General features: G+C 40.1%; 1 protein-coding gene across 1 annotated transcript; it reads left to right on the top strand.

Moving 5' to 3' along the window:
• Nucleotides 1-3427: 3427 nt before the first annotated feature.
• DLK1 (delta like non-canonical Notch ligand 1) lies at nt 3428-15151 on the top strand. The gene is made up of 5 exons (XM_021549627.3): nt 3428-3684; nt 4486-4549; nt 4976-5106; nt 9673-9814; nt 14035-15151. Exons 1-5 carry the CDS (start codon nt 3612-3614, stop codon nt 14774-14776), a joined length of 1152 nt encoding a protein of 383 aa, XP_021405302.1. The 5' UTR covers nt 3428-3611; the 3' UTR covers nt 14777-15151.
• The last annotated feature ends 6410 nt before the right edge of the window (nt 15152-21561 follow it).

Genomic DNA, 21561 nt, shown 5'->3' on the forward strand with positions numbered 1-21561 from the left:
TTTCCTTAAAATATCAAAGCAGAGCTAGACTATGATCTCAGGGATGGCAAAATCTCTGACATCCCTCACACAGAGAAAGGGGAAAATCACATCTAATTTTTGATCAAGTTTGCTACAGACAGTAGAAAGGTGTTCTAGTGACAGAAGTTTTGCCTCAGTCTTCAGAGCAGCCAAGATTTCATACAATGTACTTTCCAAAACAGCTGGCAGAATTCTCTGTGCTATAGCAATTGGGTGATAGATAGCACTGAGCTACTGCTTTGACAATAGTTAGAGAGGGAGGCTGTGAGGATTTTCAGTACTGGGCAAGGGAATCAATTTGGCTTTAACTCCTGTAAATTATTGCAGTATATTTTAGCTCTGCACATTTTGGCTACCAATCCAATGGGGAAAATTTACCATGCTAAAAAAATATATTTTGTCAATCTCAAGCTCTCTGGTGATAGCTGCAACTTCTGTGTGCAGTGAAATCTATTCTGTGAAGAAAAACTTTCTGGTTTATGTGCCCTGCCACAGCCAGAACTGGACAAGGTGTCTTCTTCCCAGTGATGTCTGCAGGCATTATCTTGTTGTCTTTTTGAGTGCAGAAACATGTTTTTGAAAAGGGTATGGTGACAGCTGAAATAATTTATATTTTTCTTGTCAGTCACCTGCCAGCACAGTGCACTGAGTCAGCTCACTGAGGAGCCAGAGGCAGCACAAGTCAAGCTGGCATGGTGGGGAAAATGCCATTGTGCATCTGGGACATGGCAGGGGTTAGAGGGAAAGGAAAAAGAGGATGTTCTGCTCAAACCCAGCAAGTTTGTAGGCTGGTTCAGCCCATCTGGTCCCAGCACGCCTAAGGATAGGACAGCCTAACAGAAAGAGTGAAAAATAGCTCCTTAGGGCTCCAGCTGCACCTGATGAGATTTCTTCTAATGGACAGCACTAGTCACTGAGTACAAACTTGTAAAACCAGGTAACAGAGCCTAAAACTTTATACTTGTGTATATTCATGGCTGCTGAGATCAAGGGATGAAAGATAAATGTCTTCACTGATAAGTTTCTGACACAGTAATTCACAAAGTGCCAGACAAGCAGCACGGCCCTGTAATTTATATTTTTCCCTTTCTCTTTGCAATATGTATAAAAGTAGTCAAAATTAATCAGTTATTTCATCCCAGCATGTGAGGCCTCATTTGGTTTATGGTTTCTTTGTGACTGATAACCTCAGATTCCAGATATCAGAGTTTTCAGGGACCCTCAGGAGCTGTAATACCAATTAATTGCTTTGTGTTTCTTGTCACTGATGCAGATTCTCCAGCCTCAGATTCTTACAACAATGAAATTAAAAAATGTGATTGTACTTCTCTCCAGTCAAAATGTGTTAGAGTAGTAAACAGGACACCTAGCCAGGACATAACTTCAAGGATTTCTTGTTGCTTCTTAATTTTCAGGCTTTGCAAAGTTCCTTGCATGTTACTGATCAGAAGGATGAAGAACTCTATGTTCAATGTACAAAAGAAAGTTCTTGCTGACTTAAATTCTCAGTCTCAGTCTGACCATTATAACATTGTACATAGCATTGGGAGAAACAGATTTTCCTAGTGATTTTTTGTAAGAAGTCAGTCTTGAACAATACAGCAGGTATTCAGTAGTTATCTCAGAAAATAGAAGAAATGTGTCATCATATGTCAAAGCCTCTATTTACAATGCAAATTAGAGAAGACAATTTGACATTGATTAGTGTATGAATAAAACCTATGAATTCTACAGATTTTTTTACTCTTAAGGTCTGAAGAAAGAATAGAAGGAGAAATTTCTAGTGTAGAAGGCAGAAAGATTAAATCCTTCCTTTACTAGTTGGTCATGGTAATATTGGAATATCACAGAAACCACGGAATGCTTGGAACCTTTTTAACTACCCAGGTTATCTCTTGGTCCAAAAAATCAAAAAAAGGTGTAATGTAGCAGGTATTCTACAATAGCAAGCAGAGAACTTACCACCTAAGGGAAGAATAAGCAACCTTGGACCTCTCACAACCGGAATGTGAATAACTAAGAATAAAGTCAAAGTGAACAGACAAAGAGTTGCTAATATTTACCCTACAGAAGCACAAGGCTCACAGAAGGGCAGAGTAAAGGATTAAGCAGTCATCATTAGCACTCCACATTCTCTAGGGTGCCATTGACAATACCCCAGCAAGGCTTGGTCTGGTGAGCTACAGAAAAAGCCGTGAGGCAAAGTAATCTTCAAACCCGTAAATGTTTCAGTAAAAGGAAAGCAAGACAAGCAGAAAAGGCTGCTGTGCCTATGGAGTCAGATAGGCATAGCTCATCTCAAAGCTTCTGGAGTGTCTGCCTCTCACTCCCTGAATGTTCTCTTTTAACCCAACCCTCATTTTCTACTCTTCCTTTTTCTGTCCTTCATTTCCTCCATTCTTGGTTAAAACTAAAAGGCATCATCATCATTGCTAGTAGCAAACTTTTTCAACCTACGTGAGATCACTGTCTTGAAACACCACTAAATGGACAATCTGAAGCTAACGAGTGCTTTCCACCGTGCATTTTCGAGCAGGTAATCTTGAATTAGCTCATTGTGGTTTTCTCACCATAGTGGAAGGATCTCTAGTTGCTTCACATAAAGGCAATCAAATTAGTAAATGAGATCTCAGGGAAGAAAGCACTGCATCAGCAGGCAAAAAACAGGTCCCTCAGGAATCCTAAAAACCAGGCAGAACTTCTTTAAAAGAAAACAATGAACTAGAAGGAACACAAAGAATAAGAAATAGCCAGTCTATTTCCTTAAGGGACAGCACAAAGGAAGACTAAAGAGATAAAAAACAGAAATGTACAATCACGGAATAAAATTCCGAATTTAAAGTGCCTCGTGGTAAAAATAATGCTTTTTAATTTTTTTTTTTCCGTGACTGCTAAAGGTACACTTTGGGGCGTTTTGGTGGGATCTTTTTTGAATTCTCAAGCCTCAGAAACAGAATAGTATTATACTTTCCCTGCCTCCGCTGAGTCTTTCCTGAAAGAGTTGGAACTCTGATGGGAATGACGGAGAATTCTTTCGATTTCTGACAAGCCCCAGATTAGGATTTAGCGGACAGCCAGACGAAGTTTCAAGGAGACCAGAGGCGTGCTTAACACTCCCCCTCGCCCCAGACCTCCCTTCTCCCGCGCCCCTACAGGATTCCACCCCTCGCCCGCGGCAGGAGCCGAGCTGCCGGAGGTGCGGGAGCTGCCGGAGGTGCGGGAGGTGCGGAGCTGCCGGAGGTGCGGAGCTGCCGGAGGTGCGGGAGGTGCGGGAGCTGCCGGAGGTGCGGGAGCTGCCGGAGGTGCGGGAGCTGCCGGAGCTGCCGGAGGTGCGGAGCTGCCGGAGGTGCGGGAGGTGCGGGAGCTGCCGGAGGTGCGGAGCTGCCGGAGCTGCCGGAGGTCGCGGCTCCCGTGCGGCGGCGCTGGCCGGGGGCTCCCCGCCCGCGGGGGGAGGCGGGCAGCCCTCCCCGCCCTCCGTCCCTCCCTCCTCCGCCCGCGCTCCGGAGCCGGCGGCGCTGCGGGCGGGGGCCGCCGCCTTCCCGGCCCCGCGTCCGCCGAGCCCGCGGGGAGCGGAGCGGCCCGGCCCGGCCATGGGGCTGCGCGCCGCCGGCATCCTCGGCTGCTGCTGCTGCCTGCTGCCCCTCGTGCTCCCCGCAGCCCCAGGTAAGGCCGGGGGGCGAGCCCGGACACCGGCACCCGCTGCCCGCCGGGCTCCGCCGCCGCGGGAGGGGAGGCGACTTTTGGGAAAGTTTTGGGAGTTCGCCGGGCTCCGCCGCCGGCGGCAAAGGCATCCCCAGCTCCGCTCCGGGCGGAGACGCTGGCGTGGTCGGGAAGCTTTGCCTTGGAGCGCGTTTCTCCTGCCGTCGGTGCGCGGTGTCAGCGGCTAGCGGGGATCTTTCAGAGGGGCATTGCTCGGTGCAAATGCTTAAGCAAGCAAACAAACAAAACAAGAACCGCGACTGAGATCTCTTCTCCTTAACTTGCGTTATTTATGCATGATTTAATGAAAATGGTTATTTTCATCCGATGTAGGGTTGAAATGAATTCAGCACTTTTATTGTAAGTAGTTTTAAATGGATTTTTTCTTCTGACTGAAAGTACTTCGGTACTTCATTGTTCCAAGCAGCTCCGAAACAATGCATTTGGAGTGGCATGTCGTGAAGCAACATCCGTGAATCTGCTCTGACATTACTCCCTTAAAATGGTTTGTAGGGATATTACATACACTTTTCATGTACTTGTATTCTGTGATTAATTCTGTATGTCATTTCACTTGCCCTATAGGAATATTCTATAAAATGTTCCAGATAAGGTTAATTTAAAATTTTATAATGCCAAAATATGTGTGAAGAAAAAAGAAAAGTAGCATTTTGCAGTCTGGGTTCTTTCAAAACATCCATAATGTGTATAGAACATGATGTGCTGATTTTTCTGGTTTTATGTTATAAAAATCTCTTCTTCCAGGCGTGAACTGTAAAGCTGGCTGCCATCCAGAGAATGGATTCTGTGAATTTCCCAGTGAATGCAGGTAAAAAGATCTGTCAGACAGGGGTATTAGTACAGGAGTGGTCAGCTTCAATAATTTGTAGTCCTGGTAAGAGTGGTAGAAACTGAAATGGTGTGTTCTCTGAAAATATGGAACTGTAATGAAACAATACTCTAGTCGGATACAGTAACTGGAACCATAGAGCATGGATGTTTAGACACCTGTTTAGTTTACTTTTTCCAGTATGAAGTATTTACATTGATTAGTTGGGTTTTTTTTCTTGCTGAATGAAATTTTTTTGTTCACATAAACAGCTTCTAGTATACCAGAAGCACTGATGCTTTTGTTCAAATAGTACAATTTGGTATGCAAAAGTTTATTTATTGTGCCTCAAAAAGGGGGGATACATCCTTGTAATTATGTTTATTAAAAATAAACTCTGTTTCTGTCATGTCTTATCTCTTTCAGGTGTCAACCTGGCTGGCAGGGTGCACTCTGTAATCAGTGTGTTCCTTTCCCTGGGTGCTTGCACGGCAGCTGTGCCAAGCCCTGGCAGTGCATCTGTGAAGAGGGTTGGGTTGGCAGCCTCTGTGACATAGGTTTGCACATCCTTTTCTCTCCATGAAAAAGTGAGGGGAAGCAGCCCCATCTGGTGTTGGAGACATGCTAAGTCCTTCTTGAGAGCTAATTTTAAAATATTGAAAGTTAGCTCCAGCTAATGAGTTGATTCTGGGCAGCAGCACATAAACCTCGAACTTCCATAATTATTTAGGCAGAAGCAATGCAGTATCTTTTGTAATTGGGCATATGTGTGAGCAAAGTGTAAATTCATTCTATTTTAAACATTAATTATCAGGGACAAGGCAAACAAACAACTGCTCCCTTCTTGTCATGTAAGCCCTTCTAATTAAAATACAAGTTGGTTTGTATATATTAAATAATTTTAAATATTTATGTAGCACATTATATATATTTTTCTTTTCTTAATACTTCTTGAAAGGAAAACACTGAGCTTATTTTTTCCTTTACTTAACCTGGTGATGATTCAGTGAAGTAACAACACTATAACTGAGAAAATGGTCATCATGAACAGGCTGCCATTTCCTCCTCAGATCTGAGGGATAAGCACAACTCCATGTGCATTCTCTCACCCTTTGCCAGTCAGAATCAGCCAGCTTAGCATGAGCAAGCTGAAGAATTGGCCTTTGTTGAGGTGGTTTATTTTGGCTCACACAGGCTAATGTTCAGTCAGAGAGATCTGATGGGATGGAAACCACATGAGCATCCAGGAGCATGCACGGCTCAGCCCACACAGCTGCAGCTGCAAGAGGACAAATGTCCAGGGTTTTGTTGGTATATGGCTTATAATTTATAGAGCATGTATGAGGTCTCCAATACATAGCCAAAGTGGTGATTGATGACAGTTTGAACTGCATAAGGTTTTCAAGATGCCTAAAAGAATCAGAAGGTTTTAGGTAGGTCACACCTTGCAGTGACATGGAATTTAGTGCAAGGTTCTCAGGTATTGCTCATTTACTCATCAGGTTTTGCAGCCTGAGCTCACTGACTGCACACATGAGCAGAGAGAGGCTTCCTAAAGTCAGTCCTGGCATGTTTGCAGGAGCTGTAGTAGCAGTGGTAACATCTGAGGTACAGATGTTGTTCTGGACACATCTCATAGATGTATTTGTACCTGAGACAGACACCTAGATTCCCATTACAGTTAATGAGGAGGAATGAGTCCTTCTCTGATCTACAATCAGAGATTTCTAAAGCTACAAAGAACAATCTCCCCTCTGCCACCTTAGGAGGCTCAATTCTTTTGCTTATCAGTGAATACAAAGTTCCACATCTTTAAAGGTAGCATCTTCACTGCTACTTCTAAAAGCTTTAATTGCATAGCTGAATTTCTTAATATTAATATATCTTTGCAATTCTGAGCCTTGCAATGTTTCCCTCTGGAATTGCTACTCAGGATGCAAAAGAAAGCATTGAAAATTGAACCCACGTCTTTATGATAAAACATTATTTTAACAAATATTCATTAAGGTAGTCCTATAATACCAAAAAGGGTATCCCTTGCTTAAGTGCAGGAACTATTCTTTCTCTCGACACTCAGAGTGGTCTCAGAGTCTTCTTTGCCAATTTGAATTTAGATCCCCATGAAGAGCTGCTGAGAATTTTCAGCCAAAAGGATAACTGTTTTTTCATCTGCAGCAATGTTATGTTGATAGTCTTTCACCTCAGTGGTTTTATCTACTCTAAATGCATTATTTGTCATAAGGGATCAAGAGAAGGGTGCTCCTCCTCATCTTCTTGCTACTGGAAAGTTGATAGGAATTGTTATCATAACCCAATAAAGCACTGAAACCTCAAATGGGTTATTGCTCAGTCCCTAATCCTATCAGCCTCTGCCAAAAGTTGGTGTCAGTTTCCTGCCTGTATACAGTCATTACAGGTAGCTACAGTTAATTTACAGGTCTCATTTAATGAAGCTTGATCAAATTAGGAAACAGTAAGGAAAAACATAGAATTGATCTGAAGTGCATTGGCCACTACAAAAAACTGAAATATTTCTAAAATAGAGATATAGTCTTAGCAGTTTATTTGCTTGCTTGCTAAGCATGGGAGGAAAAAAGATGATTTGGATTGGTGGTGCTACCTCTTCTTTTTTGTAGAAAAGTTAGAATATGTATATGATTTCCTTAGCTTTGATCATGGAACTTCTTTTCTGGAGTAGTTGTAGATCACCAACTGGTTTGATAATACCTCTGATTGTGTGGCTGTTTTTAATACAGGCAGCCCAGTTCTCAGTTTTGGCCAAGAAACACCTTCCTAGTAATTTAGAGACATGCAGGTTATGGGTTGGGCTTGATCCACTGTAAACACGTAGGGCAGAATCAGTGGTAGCATTTGTGACTATTATTGCAGCCACATGAACAGACAAGGCACTTGAAGGAAAACATCTGTGAGTTGGTCTTGGTGTTAACACCGCTGGTTGACCTATTTGCAATGGAGCATCTCCAACTGGCTCCATGATGCCAATGACATCTTCTCATCTTGTGGAAACACAGCCTTGAAATCTGGTGTGTGAACCCCTGGAACTAGGCTGCATGCACAGCACAGAGCTTCCCTCTGCAGCTGATATACACTGCACAGTACAGGAACCACATCAAACACTGACCATAACAAAAGGAAAATCAATTGAGTCAATTTGTTACCAGAAAAAAAATGACAGCCCAGTGAGAGTGTTTGATCCAGCTTGCTAAATCGGATCTGTCAGCCTGTCACCCCTGGCTGTGCCTACATATCGTGTTAGCAGCTCCATGACCTCCTGCTGCAATCCTGGCCTCAATTGGCTAAAAAGCCAACATGCAGTGTGAGCTGGGACTAAATTGTCCTACTTGCCACCAGACTGCTTTGCCAAGGCCACATGTTGGCAAACTCATCAGAGAGTACAGATGGAGTCTCTAATGCCTGTGTATGAATGCATGAGACGGGGGCTAAAAATTGTCCTGTGACAAACTACTACTGAGCATATCTTCCTCATAAAAAAACTCAGTGATTGCTTCATGCACTGCAGTATGACAGCTTCATTTGATGGAACTATTAATTATGGCTAATTTGATTGAGAACACTCATATAAGTGTTTAATAAGTAATATAAGTATAAATGTAACATCCTGGTTTTGCGTTTTTGTCTCAGTTACTACTTTGGTGGCTGTCCTTTTGAAAGGTAAAATAAACTAGAGAAAAGGGGCTCATTGAGGCAATTTATGTATTATGTTTGAGGCAATGTATGTATTATGTAAAAGTACCTGATATAACACCCTTTTAAGATGTATTTGAAAATTAAATGCCTGACACCAATTATTGACAGTAATGTGTGTATATATATATATATATGTATATATATATGTATATATATATACATATATATATATACATATATATATATACACACACATTATTGACAGTATATATATACATTATTGACATATATATATGCATACATACATATGTGTGTATATATATATATCTATATATACACATACCTATTCATATATGTATTTCAGAGAGTTTCCATGCTCCTGCATCAAAATTCATGTTTTCTCCTCCATCAAAGTACACAGTTTATTAGATCTCTTTAGAGTCTGTGAAAATAGCTGGCAAACAATACTGGTTCAAAAAGCATTCAAGATTATTTTGGTCCTTGCGAAAACTGGAGTTTTCACTCAAAGTTCATGCTAAGTTGCCTATCGAGAACAGACTAATGCATTAGGAAATAGACCCTTTTATCCAGGGAAGATTGTATTTGAAGGCTTAGGACTGTTGTTTTCTGTGGTTAAAATTTTGCAGAACCCCATGATATCATCTAAATTTCATGTTTTGCTGTGGAAAGTAAAATATAAATGCCTTTAAATCCCTTTTCATCTTCTTAGAAAGTGTGTATATGCATATGTGAGGCATCAGATACCTTCTAGTCAGCACTTCTCTGCAGCTGCTGCAGTAGCTTGCTAAAATATGCACTTGTTTGTTTATTTAGTTTTAATTATTTTAAAAATTCAGTAATCATTTGAGTGGGAAGTGGCTCAGCAGGGCAATTGCAAAGAAAATGAGATGTGTGACTTTGGGCCCAGACGTCATACAGCTCTGTTTTCTGGCACAGTTATATAAGAGTTGAATGTAGCCCAGCCAAAAGATGAAATTTTAACAGATTTTTTTGTAAATTGCTCATCGCTGTTTTTATGAAACATTTCTTCAAAAGCATATAATGACATGGGCAGGGAGCAGGGAAAATTCCCCTTTCCTGATTGCTTTTTCAGAATTCTTGCACATGGAGAAGCCAAGATTGTGAAAGTATGGCTAGACTATCTAGAAGTTATTTGTCCCATACTAATATTTTATTTCTAAGACTACTTATTTATGGAATGGGGCAATTGAAATACATTTTGCAAGCAGGAGCTAGAAAGAGAGAAATAAGCTGAAATTGTTGCAATAGTTGAACAATCTGAACTCCATTTTAACAAAGTGGGGGGAATAGATAAGAATTTATAAAATGCAGGTTGAAGTATTGTTAAAGCTATATTTTATTTGAAGTATTGTGTACCATTTACTAAATCTTTCTCATTAGACTAATAAGCCCTGTTGGGAATTTTTAAACAGATATTCACCCATGTTCAGCAAAGCCCTGCACCAATAATTCAACATGTATAGAGACTGGTGACGGAGGATATATTTGTCTGTGTGCCCAAGGATTTACAGGAAAAAACTGCCATCTCAAGAAAGGACCCTGCATTATTAATGGGTAAATATTGATTTCTGACATGCATTTAAAATCTACACTTCTATTATTCAGAATCCTTTGCTAAGTGGAAATATATCTGTGTTAAAATAAACAATGCTTTGATAGTTGCTTATATTATCAAACTGCAAATCTGATCTGTTAATATTATAAAGACTTAACAGGTTATCTGTGTGGCTTTCTATGCACAATCTTGAGTACTAAAAGTGCTAATTTGCACATTTTATTGTGGTGAATTTAAGCCTTCTTGTGATTTTCATAAACAATCTTGAAGTGCCTCCCATCCTGTGTTCTAGTGAGGGATAATTTATACACAGTCCAACAAGAACAGTAGTTAGCACAGAAGCTGTCTGCATTAAAACACCTAGCCCACCCAGTCTGTCCTTTTTTCTTCACCAACATATGATAGTATGCCCATGGTTAACTGAAGGAGAAAAATCTCACTTCCATCACAACAGGGAAACCATTGCTCTCCATTCTTTTAAAGAAATGGGAAATTAAGAACAGCAGTGCCAGTAGGTTGAGAGAGGTGATTCCTCCCCTCTGCTCAGTCTTGCTGAGGCACATCTGGAGTGCTAGGTCCAGTTCTGGGTTACTCAATATAAAAAGGACACAGCCATAATGGAGTGAGTCCAGTGAAGGGCCATGGATATGATTAAAGAATGGGAACATCTCTCCTATAAAGGGATACTGAGAGCTGGGTCATTTAGCCTGAAGAGCAGGCTCTGAGGAGCTTGTCCATTGTGTATGAGTTACCTGATGAGGGAAAGCAATGATGACAGAGCCAGACTTCTCATAGAGGTGCTCAATGAAAGGTCAAGAGGCAAAAGGCTAAAGAATTTCCAGCAAACTCACGTAGAACTTCTTAAAAAAAGGAAGACCTTTCGGTGCTAGAGAAAATGTGAATTGGAGTTTCTGTTCAAATCTAGAAGCATCTGCTGTCTTCTAGCTCATCAAAGTTCTGATCCCATAAATGTACAGAATGCCTTTATAGTGGATACAAACTTGGTAAATCTATGACCCTAAAATCACAGTTATCTTTTAGGAGCTTGCCTTCTTGCTCTCCTTTGGTTCTCTTTTTGCTCAGCAATAGGCAATTATAAGTATTCAGATCTACCTTATGAATGAATCTTCCTGAAGTTGTTGTTTAAGGAACATTAACACCTCTCACTCTCTCTGGCAAGAACTGCCATTCTTTCACAACTTCATGTCATTAGAATTTTTTTGTCATCACCTTTATTTGGGGGATACTCACATAGTTTTTTTCTGGACTTACTTTCAGCCTCTAAGATAGCTACTCTGATTTGCCTAGTTTTCTTCATTGACAATGAGGAAATTTAAGTTTCTTGAAAGAGCCACGACTCACATCCAAGCTACTTGCCTAAAATGGGGGATGTGAATAGGTTTTTCTGATTCTCACCTGTAGACCAAATATTTCAGTAATTCAGTGTGGACATATATACTAGCTATCCTAAAAAAACAGTTGAGTTCCAAAAATACAGCATCAACAAAATAACAGATTACTTTCATGTACTTCCTTAAACACTTTATGGTTTTAAATTGCTGAAACTTTTTTTTTTTTTTTTTGTATTGGCACTGGTTTTGGACTGAATGCTGATGAACTAGCCTGGAAATCATGAACAATTTTTCTGAAGAAAGCAACATATTTGAAACAGTGATTCTTTTTCTCTAAGAAGCTGTCTTTTTCAGAAAAAACAGCAGAAGGATCTGTAGATCTGCATTTAATTCAAAAAGACAACTGTTGTCAGCATAAACACTCCATGTCTGCTAAGTCACAGTCCACCAGAGTGCATCCCACATTGTAGAAAGAAAGCTTATCAAATTGTGTCATTTCATTCACATCTCACTTCCTCTCAATTCCTCTCTACCTCAGTGGTAATGTTAAAAATGTTGATATTACTGAGCATTACTGCTGGCTTCTTAGTTAATATTCACAGATGGAACCGGGACAATTTACAAATCAAAGTGTTTATTCTAGTCTGTTTACATATATCTGCATTAGTGACCTCGGTGTGATGTTCTGAGGTTTCTGCTTGGAAGCAGAGCAGCGAGTGGTACTTTCTAAAAGAAACCAGACTATCTGGGAAGCAAAGAAGAACGGTATGGAATGCTTCCTACAACTAACCCTTCATGTACTACACCTTGCTGTGTTAAATGCCAAAAATGCAAAGTAGAATAATTTATTCAAGGAAATTAATATTTAGGCTTTATTTATTTAAACATATTTAAATTAGGCAAATGCAACTCTGTTAGTAATAAATAAAGAAAATTTTCAAAATTCTGCATTTTCCCCCCTAACTGTTTTTTTATTTCAACATTTTACATTTCTGAAAATTTCAGAAAAAGGTTTACATTTATGTTCTCCAGCAATTTCTTCCAACTTCCCTAGAAACTACTGAGATTCAGCCCTGAACGTTCAAACTTGTACACATTTTCATTGGACAAACCAGCTTGTCCAATTTTCCATGAGACCCATAAAGCTAAGGGAGTGCTAGGTTCTCCAAGACAGCCATAACCACTGAAGTACTGTGTAACTCCAATTTACATATTTTGCTTAAAAAGACATAGTGTCTGGTTAATATGTTGAAATTCCTTACCTCAAGTTATCACTAACCATGTCTATGTCAAAGCCCAGTTTTACTTTCCTGATGCTGCTCCCAGACTTCCAATATGGTCTTTTAGTGTTTTTTTTTTTTACCCGGCCAACATCTATAGGGGAGAACAGTACTAGAGGAAGCTCTAGACATGTGGAATGTGGAAGCTGCAGAAAACAGACACATGATTTCTCTGCCAGAATGTTCAGTCTCTCCTGATGGGTGACTGCTGAGTGTTTCAGTCCCCAGTGGAGCTGGAGGTGCTTGGAGCAACCTCTACCAAAGGTAATCCCAGAGCAGTGGTGACTAGCCCAGCCGTGTTCTGACCTTTGGTTAGGGACCATTTGTTGTCAGGAGCTTATACCTCTTTCACAGTCATCTCAGCCAGACATCAACAGATCTTGTAAATCTCTGTCCCACCATAGAATTCCATAACAGCCTGCTGCTACTGACTGCTGCAGATGTGAAGTATCTGTATCTGAAGCTGTGATGTTCATTACCCCTGGGATTTTGCCCTGGAAGTGGGGGGCCTTAACAGTTTGGACTTCTCAACTATCATATATTGCTGTGCTATATGTCTTCAGGGATACATAAGTATTCAGAAAAGTTTTGTTGCCAAAGAGGCTTGTCCTAAACTTTGCCTAGACTTTAATTCTTTACAAAGTGAGTTTTAAAAGCTTTGCTGATATGTGATGGTAAGGTTTGAGGTTTGTTTGTAAACCTGGGACGCAGGGACTCTTGTCAGCCAGCAGGGACAGCTAAAGGACCAAATGCACTTTGCATAGATCCCCTGAACTGACACATTTGTACCAGTCAGTGGTGGCCTCATCTTTTAGCACTACACTCAGTAAGGCATAGTTTCATTGTAAAGATAGAATAGCTCTCTCAGTTAATTTATGTCATCTATAACATATTAGCTACGAGTTGGGAAATACTAAAAGACTTTGTAGAAATACTTGGTTTGCTATGGTCCTGCTCTCACATTACAGCTGTCTTTGCCCAAGCTGAAATTCTCTCATTGATATTTTTTATTAGAATTGTATCTATCAAAAAATTTGGCTAAACAGCAGAACAGCAGTTTATAGGAAAGTATCTGTTTGCTTCTAAATTGTTTGTGTCATGGAACACAAGCAGAATAAAAACAATCAGCTTTATGCCTAGCTGCTATGGCACTGTTTTGCTCTGCCAATACAATATATAGATTGTTTTAGGAATAATCAGGTAGAAAGGAAGCAGCCATGGCTGCTCATGTCTTTGTTTCTCTTGCCTGAGTAGTTTCTCAGCTAAATAGCTTCAAGCATACAACAATAGTGAGAAGCTTAATTTGAATAAATGTTTGAAATAATTTAAAATCCTTCACAGCACTTTGGGTTGAATTTATATACTGGTGTACTAACCCTGCCCAAAGGGTCAGCAGAAGATATTATAATCTGTATTGACAAGGCTGTTGAACAAACTCATTCTTTATTCAGCTTCACTGATTTTAGCGGATTTGCATTTGGAATTGGCTCTTCTAAAGAAAAACAGCTCTTTTTATTATATAAAGTGTTTCCTAACAGTTTCTTCCTTTGGACTTCATTTTGTCTCTGTGTTTGTTATGTATCCTAGTTCTCCCTGCCAGAATGGAGGAACATGCATTGATGACAATGGTTTTGCACCCCATGCTTCCTGTCTGTGCCCTTCTGGTTTTGCTGGCAACTTCTGTGAAATAGATAGAGACGACTGCGAATCCAGCCCATGTGAGAATGGAGGAACATGTACAGATGTTGGCGTGGGTTTCAGCTGTTCTTGTCCCCATGGCTACACAGGAAAGCTCTGCAGCAGCCGTGTCACATTCTGTGCAAGTGGCCCCTGTGAGAATGGAGGGACTTGCAGTGAGCATCCCCAGGGAGGGTTCGAGTGCATCTGTAAACCAGAATTTGTTGGCATGACCTGCAAACATCCCAGCAAAAACACAAGTCTCTCTGGAATGAATATGGAGACAAAGCATATGCAGAATTACAAGCCACCCTCAAAAGCTCACCACAGATCAGTGCATCAACAACAAGAAATCCTGAAAATAACAGTGAAAGAAACAATTCAAAATGCAGATCCCTTTCTGAGTAGAAGCCAGGTGATATGTTTTGTTGTGCTGGGCTTGCTTACGTGTCTTGTTGTCTTGGGTACAACCGGGATTGTATTTTTTTCAAAATGTGAAATGTGGCTTGCTAATGCCAAATATAGTCATCTCCTGCGCAAGAAAAAGAACTTTTTTCTGAAGTCTAACAATGGGGAAAACCTCTCAGTTAATATTATCTTCCCGGAGAAGATCAAATTGACTAATTACACTAAGAACTACACTGCCATCTAGGTTCTTGACAGCCAAGCAGCATCTTGCAACTTTTCATAGCAATATGTAAAATTTATTGCCTGTGTTTGGCCTCAGTATTTGTGTGTATATTTGCTGTAAATTGTTCTGAGTGATAATGAAGAAATGTAATGTATCTCTCTTGCTAAGGATTTTTTCATTCCCCAAAATAAAAGATAAAAAAAAAAAGAGCTTAATAAGCAAGGAATGTTATTTTGACTTCTCTTAAAGGCAGCTACTTTTTGTAAAATAAAAAATAACTTATCACTGGAACTGTATTGCAGCTTTCTCATCTTGTGCATAGTTCATTTGACAAGTACAGTACTTGCAAATTACTCAGTAATGCTTTTTTTTTTTAAATAAACAGCAGTTAAGGGCTATACTTGTTTATTTATTCATTTCTAAATCTTACTTTACAACGAAGTTTGCAACAAGTGTCCATACTGAACTCGTTTGCTATCTGATAAAGGCTTTAGAAATTGCAACCAGCAGGAGCAAATTCACACTGATAGCTCACCTATTCAGTCACTGTTGCTATTTTTACATACTTATAAGAGAGATTCTGTAGAATCTTAGAGGTCCTTGGGATATTAATTTCAGGTTAAAGGTCTCTTGCTTGAAATCCTGCATCTATAAATTGTTCTATTTATCTATTTTAAAATGTGAAAAAGGTGTTCAATGTCTTTCTTCTTAGAGACCTAGTAGAGATTAAAGGATCAGATTCTCACTTTTCTATAAATACTCCTTAAAGACCTCCGCTGAGTGAGGTATCCTTCATTACTTTGTCGTGGGGAAAAAGGAAAAGATGTCACGTGTCACCTGAAATAGGACAGCTGCTTTTCATTCTTCACTTCTGCTTTTTCTGTCACATTTCAAGGAGAGGACAAGGTTTTCAAGAATCGAAAGCAACCGTGGCAAATAGGCAAAGGGTCGTGAAAGCCATAAAACCATCAGGGGACTGAGGCCATTAAGAAGTGCTCACCTCCCTGAGGAGCCTGGCATGGGTCTCTTGCCCACCTCCTGCCCACAGGACCATTTTGGGTCAGCCCAGTACTGCTGGTTCTGGTCTGAGCTGCGCTGTAGCCACGCTGGGCTCCACCTCAGCCCAGGTGCTGAAGGGACCTTTGGAGCTGTGCTCCAGCCCTGTCTCTGGCCCTGTGGGCTCTTGCTGCTGCTGGGGGCCCATGGCTGGCCCCTGGAGCTGGTTCATGCCCTGCTGTGCCTGGAGCTGCCATGGGCCCCGTTCCCAGTCCAGCTCCAGCCGCACGTTCAGCCTCCATGGCCTGTGGGGCTGCCGGAGCCGCGGCTCTGCCCCACCATGGCCATGACCCTCCTGGGCCTCCCAGCTTCTTCCTAAATGGCCAGTCTGACTGCTCCCTGTAAGCAAATCAAGAGGACAAATCCCACTAAAACAACAAAAACCAATCACTTCCAACAGCAGTGCCTAAAGGTGTCTTTAACTGCAGTTTTGTAATGATTTATTTCCCCAGCCACCCTAGATAGGAATGATTAGGAGCTTCTTCTCAGCTCTCACAACTATTGAAAAATAGCCAATTAAAAATTAAAATTAAAAAGAAGCCCTAAAGCACATGCATGGCATTATAGTAGGATTTTTTTTTGTTAATATCTTTCTGAATTGTGACAAGTATATAGCAAGTTTGCTGTTGATAATATTTGCACATATCATAGTATTACAATGTAGTGCTAAGAGGAAAAATGGTATTCAGATACTACTGTGGAAGGTGTTGAATTCCAGATAAAAGGGTGAAAATTTTAAATAAAGAAGATGCCCCTTCTCAAAGCTCTTGTTGAAAAGTCAAACATTTATCAAACCTAGCAATTTTTCAGCCAGCTGTAGTGAAGTTTGAAGAAGACTTAGAAGCCCAGATTAATGTAAAACTGGGTAAGCAGGGTTCAATTTCAAGCCATGAAACATGTCTTAGGAGTTGACACGCTTCTTTTAAACCAGTATGTTTTAAACATATAATTAAGTATTGTGCATTTTAACATTATTAGAAATATATTTGGGTCAATTTGGAGATAGCCAGAAACATGCATAACTCCATTGGGTATCTTGAATCAAAATCAGTTACAACTTTAGGTACCTACTAGGAGTCAGTGCTTAAATTCCCGAGCTGCCTGTACACACCTTTGAGCAGAGGCTTCCTTATCCCTTATAGTTTGGTCTGCTCCAGAACAGAACAAGGCCTTAAGTAACAAAACTTTGCATTTTAAACATACAAAACGTAGGAAGTTATAATTAATACTTAAACACTTTCACCATTTTTATTTGGCCATGGTAGCCCAGTGGGCACTTCCTCCATCACAGCGCATTTCTTCATATGTAGACAGAAAAGCATTTTTGAGAAAAGGTCATTTGCATAGCATGGAAAAATAATAGATTTTAACTCTTAGTATCCTTCCTGTCATTGGTGGTCTGTTGTCCTGCTACCTTCTCCAAAGGGAAAAAGTGTTACCTTAAGCATGAAATTCTGGAAAAAATAGTATCTATCTTTAGCTTCTTTGTCCCAGGAAAGAATTAAGCAAGTATGTTTGTTTCTCATATGTGTGCTGTTTGTCTAGTGAATAGCTCCAAAGCCTTGTCACCACACAAGTGACAGACAACTGGGATGATAAAAAAGATTATGGATCAATAGCCTGCAACAGGTCTCCAAAGCAAGAAGTTTAAAATAAGCATTGTGCATAAATACTGACATAAGAGCAAAGAGAAGACAGAACATTGACACCAGTTCAATTATATGTTAACTCTATGTATTTTTTATCAATGGACAGACAACATATCTATGATACCCACTGCCATAGGTACCAACCTATGGTGCCATGTCTCACATTTGGATTTCTGAATGTTCTCCTTTAATCAAGCAATGATGCCTCTGAGACTCAAACCTCTCTATCTTTTTGCCTTTGTAAACCAAAAAATAAATAAGAACAACTAGGCTGAGGGATGGGTTAGGAAAGTGGGACACTTTGTTAAGGGCATTAGCTCCTTCTTGTCCACAACACGTGAGGAAATACATTGTTGTAATTTTTTTTATTTTAACCAACTCCCTTTGAGCCATCTTAGCCTCTGTACTTGATGTTAACAAAAGAAAAAAAAAAAAAAGATGTTCCACAAATATCTGTTTTTTTGAGCTAGGTCGTGTAGGTCGTGGTTACTTTTCCAGTTTGGTTTGTTTATTTTGAGCTTGTTTGGGTGGGTTTAGGGGTTTTTTTTTTGAGGGGGGGGATGTTGTTGTTTTTTTTTTTCCAGGGAGGGGGAAGAACACCATGGTGGGGGATAAGACTATGTGCTGCAAAAGTAGATAATATATGAAGGAACAATCACTAAATTCTGGAGAAGAATATCTGAATGGTAAACACATACATGGTTTTTCCTTTTACTGCCATTCTTGATATTGGTCCATAAACCAGCAATGTATGCATTGCTTTGGATCGATGAGGATTACATCTGTAATTGCTAAACCATCTGCTGATGATACATCCACAACAACCCAGCTAGATTGCTCTTCTTGGTTGATAGCACGAGGTTCTATTTTCAACTTTTGTTGAAAAGTGGAGCACAGTATTCCTCTTTAAAACAGACCTTCAGCTTTTGAGAGTGAAAGTGTTAAGGACCTGGCTGCAGGAATATGTACAAACCATCCCTGAAAATAACAGGGCAGTTTGCACTGGCTGAGTAAAATACTTTTCACAGCTATGTCATTCCCTCTCCAAGTTCTCAAATTTGCCTTGGCAAATTTATTTACTATCACAGCCTTAAGGGCAAAACAATTTGCTATAGATATGGAATGCTTTTTGTTTTTTATAAATACAGGACCTTCCTGGCAGAACTACATGTGTATGCATCCAGAGAACATGAAATCATTGCACATGTACTATACATACATTGTGAATTTTCCAAAACACTTCTCATTTACTATGCATTTCTTGTGAATGAGGCACGGACAAATCCTATGTTCCTGGAAGTCACACAGCCTAGGAAAATATCCAGTTATGCCTGGCTTAGGTGGAAGAAATGTCTTGTGAGAAGAATTTTGTAGTTGCTCAACCCATATTGGATTTGGCACTTGAGGTCCACACAGATAGGACAGCTTTGTTGCATCTCTGTGGCCATTAAATGAGAGAAACCCGGAAAATGTACTGGGATTTTGTCCTTTTTAACATCAAGCAATATTTTGAAGTTTCTCTAAATTTTTTTGAAGGAGATGAAAGTATGTTTTAAAATTATTATGGTGAAGTTTTTAAACTTCAAATTTTTAAACTTTAAACTTTTTAAACTTCAAACTTTTTAAAAAATTGTTTTAAAACTTTGTAAGAGGAGGAATAAGACTTCATGTAAAAGGGAATATTTCAGTTTCAAATAAAAACGGAACTGTTGATCTGGGATTTGAAGAACCATTGAATTAATTAATTTTTGTTTATTAGGTCTAAGACTCAAAATTATATTTTTTCTTGTATTTCAGTCCCCTGTAGGTCCTTGAGATGGGGAAGCTGTGCTGAAGCTCATATCTGAAAGTCTCAGAGAAGTCCATGAGTACACAGTGAAGAATTTGATTCTTGTCCCTAGCAATCGAGACAAATTCTACAGGCACAGAGCAGCCTTCTTATATTTTCATGGTCTCTCGAAGTCAAGTCTGTGCAACTTCAAAGAGGCTGAAATATGAAAGTGTTATAATACAGAAAGGGAATTAGCCAGACTTACTGAGAAATTTTTATTAGACCAAAAATGTTTTTTATCATATGAAGCTTGGAGCAAAAATAGTTTTCTTTTCTTCTTTGTCTCTCCATCCACTTTCCTCTTTCAAAACGATGTCTTTACTAACTGGTTCCAGTCTTCTGCTGTGTCTGTCCGCTTGATGGCAGCATCTGAACACAGAACCGTTTGAATCTCCTCTAACCCTTCCCTTCGCAATTGGCATTTTTGTAAAGTTTGTAAACCCGCTCCCGGTGCTTGGTGATGGGAAAATGGCAAAAACAGAGAACGAGAACATGCCAGCCATCCTTCTCCTGTAGGTAACCACTGCTCCTGCCATGGTGAACTACAGCAAAACCACATCTGCATCAGCAGAGAAAGACAGCAGTGTTTCCCCAAAGAGAATTACTGTTCTCCTTCGGAATTAAACTGACAGTAGAATTTGGCCATCCTTCTAACTTGTCCATGACTTTTGGTAGCCCAAACACAGATACGGTGTACTTTTCAAGGGTTCAAGGGCAGTATTGGCAAGTGCTGGATCAGGCTTTGAGCAACCTATTTGTGTCCCTGACCACAGTACAGGAGGTAGAACTAGATGATATTTAACGTCCTCTTCAACCCAAAATATTCTAGGATTCTGTGATTTATAGAGAACACTACATTAATGAAAGTAGCTTAAATTAGCAGCTACTGAGAGGAAATTAAGAATAATGAAAGGATAACCAAGAAATTATTTTATATAAATTCAGATAAATGAAAAGATGCTGGTATACTGGTATGCACCTAGGCTCTCTCATTTTGCTTGACTATTTTTTTAACCCAAAAGAGCATGCACAGCAACTTTGTCAATAATCTAATATCCATTCTTATGCTTCTCACACTGTATGGTGAGATTTTTATTTGCCCGTCTCTGCCTTTCTGGCTTTCTAAGGTGTTCAAATTGGAAAATGGAAAATATTAATTTTTAAAAATCAAATTGAAAAAGGGAAAATATGTGCTTTAATTTTTTAAAATCTTTTTGTACCAAATTCAAGGACAGAACTTCACTCAGATTTCCAAAGCAGATGCAGGCACACCACAACTTGCTGGGAGCTGTGCATCTACAATATTTACAGCAAGAGATAGTTAATATTTCAAAAAGCTATATAAACCTGGAGTTATTCCATTATACTTTCCAGTGTTTAAATTACTGGGAGTATTACATGAGTCCTGCATTTTATCATGGGCAAATGTAAGCTTTGAAGGGATTCAGGCCTCTACTCTCACCTGTGCCTGTTTTTCTTCCTAACTAATGGGACTTGGAGGACTAAGGAAATCTGACTGATCTGGTGGCTGGGAGCCTGGATTGCTGGGAGATATGAAAGGCAGCCTGTTTTCAGGGAGTGTTGGAGTAGTCCCTGTAGTTTTGAGCCCAAGAAAGTTTTTGATGCCTCCTTGCTGAGAGAGAACAAAGATTGCCTGGAAGCCAAAGATGAAAGCATAAGGATCACGTGTGGGCTTACTGTTGGGAAAGAGCCATAAAGGGACCAAGGCTGATGTGGAGCCCTCTCTGAGGCAGCTTTTCCTTAGACAACTGCAGGGCTGTTATATGCTAAGAGATTAGCTCAGCAGGGGAGATCTTAGTTTGTGCTTTATAGAGCACGTGTGAGGTTGAGGGAGCTAAGAGGGAGAAGCTGCAGCTTTATCAGGTTTGCTCTGCACAGACGCCTGCAGGCCCAGTCCTGTTCTCCCCTTCGGGAAGCTGGAATTGTCCAATAGTTTCAATGAAACTGCTGCTGTTACCTTGGGGTGTCATCTTCCTTTTGAATATCAGTCCTTTTTATATTTTGCTCATTACTGCACAGATTCTGCATTGATCTTGGCTGGAGATTTCCATTTTTCTATCCTACGGTTATGATCTTCATTAAAAAAAAAAAATAGAACTGATGAGTGAAAAAGGGTGCGAAAAATTCAGGCTGTCCCCCAGCCTCAAGTCTTTTCTTCTCCAGAGAAAAGGTTAGAGATTGTTAGCCCTGTTGGCCAAGTTACAAAATTATGACATGCAAATGGCTTTCCAGTAGCTCCCTCCAGTTTA

Source organism: Lonchura striata, chromosome 5 (assembly GCF_050655825.1).
Source record: "Lonchura striata isolate lonStrDom1 chromosome 5, ASM5065582v1, whole genome shotgun sequence".
Classification (NCBI taxonomy): domain Eukaryota; kingdom Metazoa; phylum Chordata; class Aves; order Passeriformes; family Estrildidae; genus Lonchura; species Lonchura striata.

Bases quoted from the DNA above. Each gene is read 5' to 3' on its own strand.
- DLK1 (XM_021549627.3), top strand. From the start codon at position 3,612: ATGGGGCTGCGCGCCGCCGGCATCCTCGGCTGCTGCTGCTGCCTGCTG. The intron at 3,685-4,485 runs GTAAGGCCGGGG...CTCTTCTTCCAG, and splicing joins CGTGCTCCCCGCAGCCCCAG to GCGTGAACTGTAAAGCTGGC. The intron at 9,815-14,034 runs GTAAATATTGAT...TATGTATCCTAG, and splicing joins GGACCCTGCATTATTAATGG to TTCTCCCTGCCAGAATGGAG.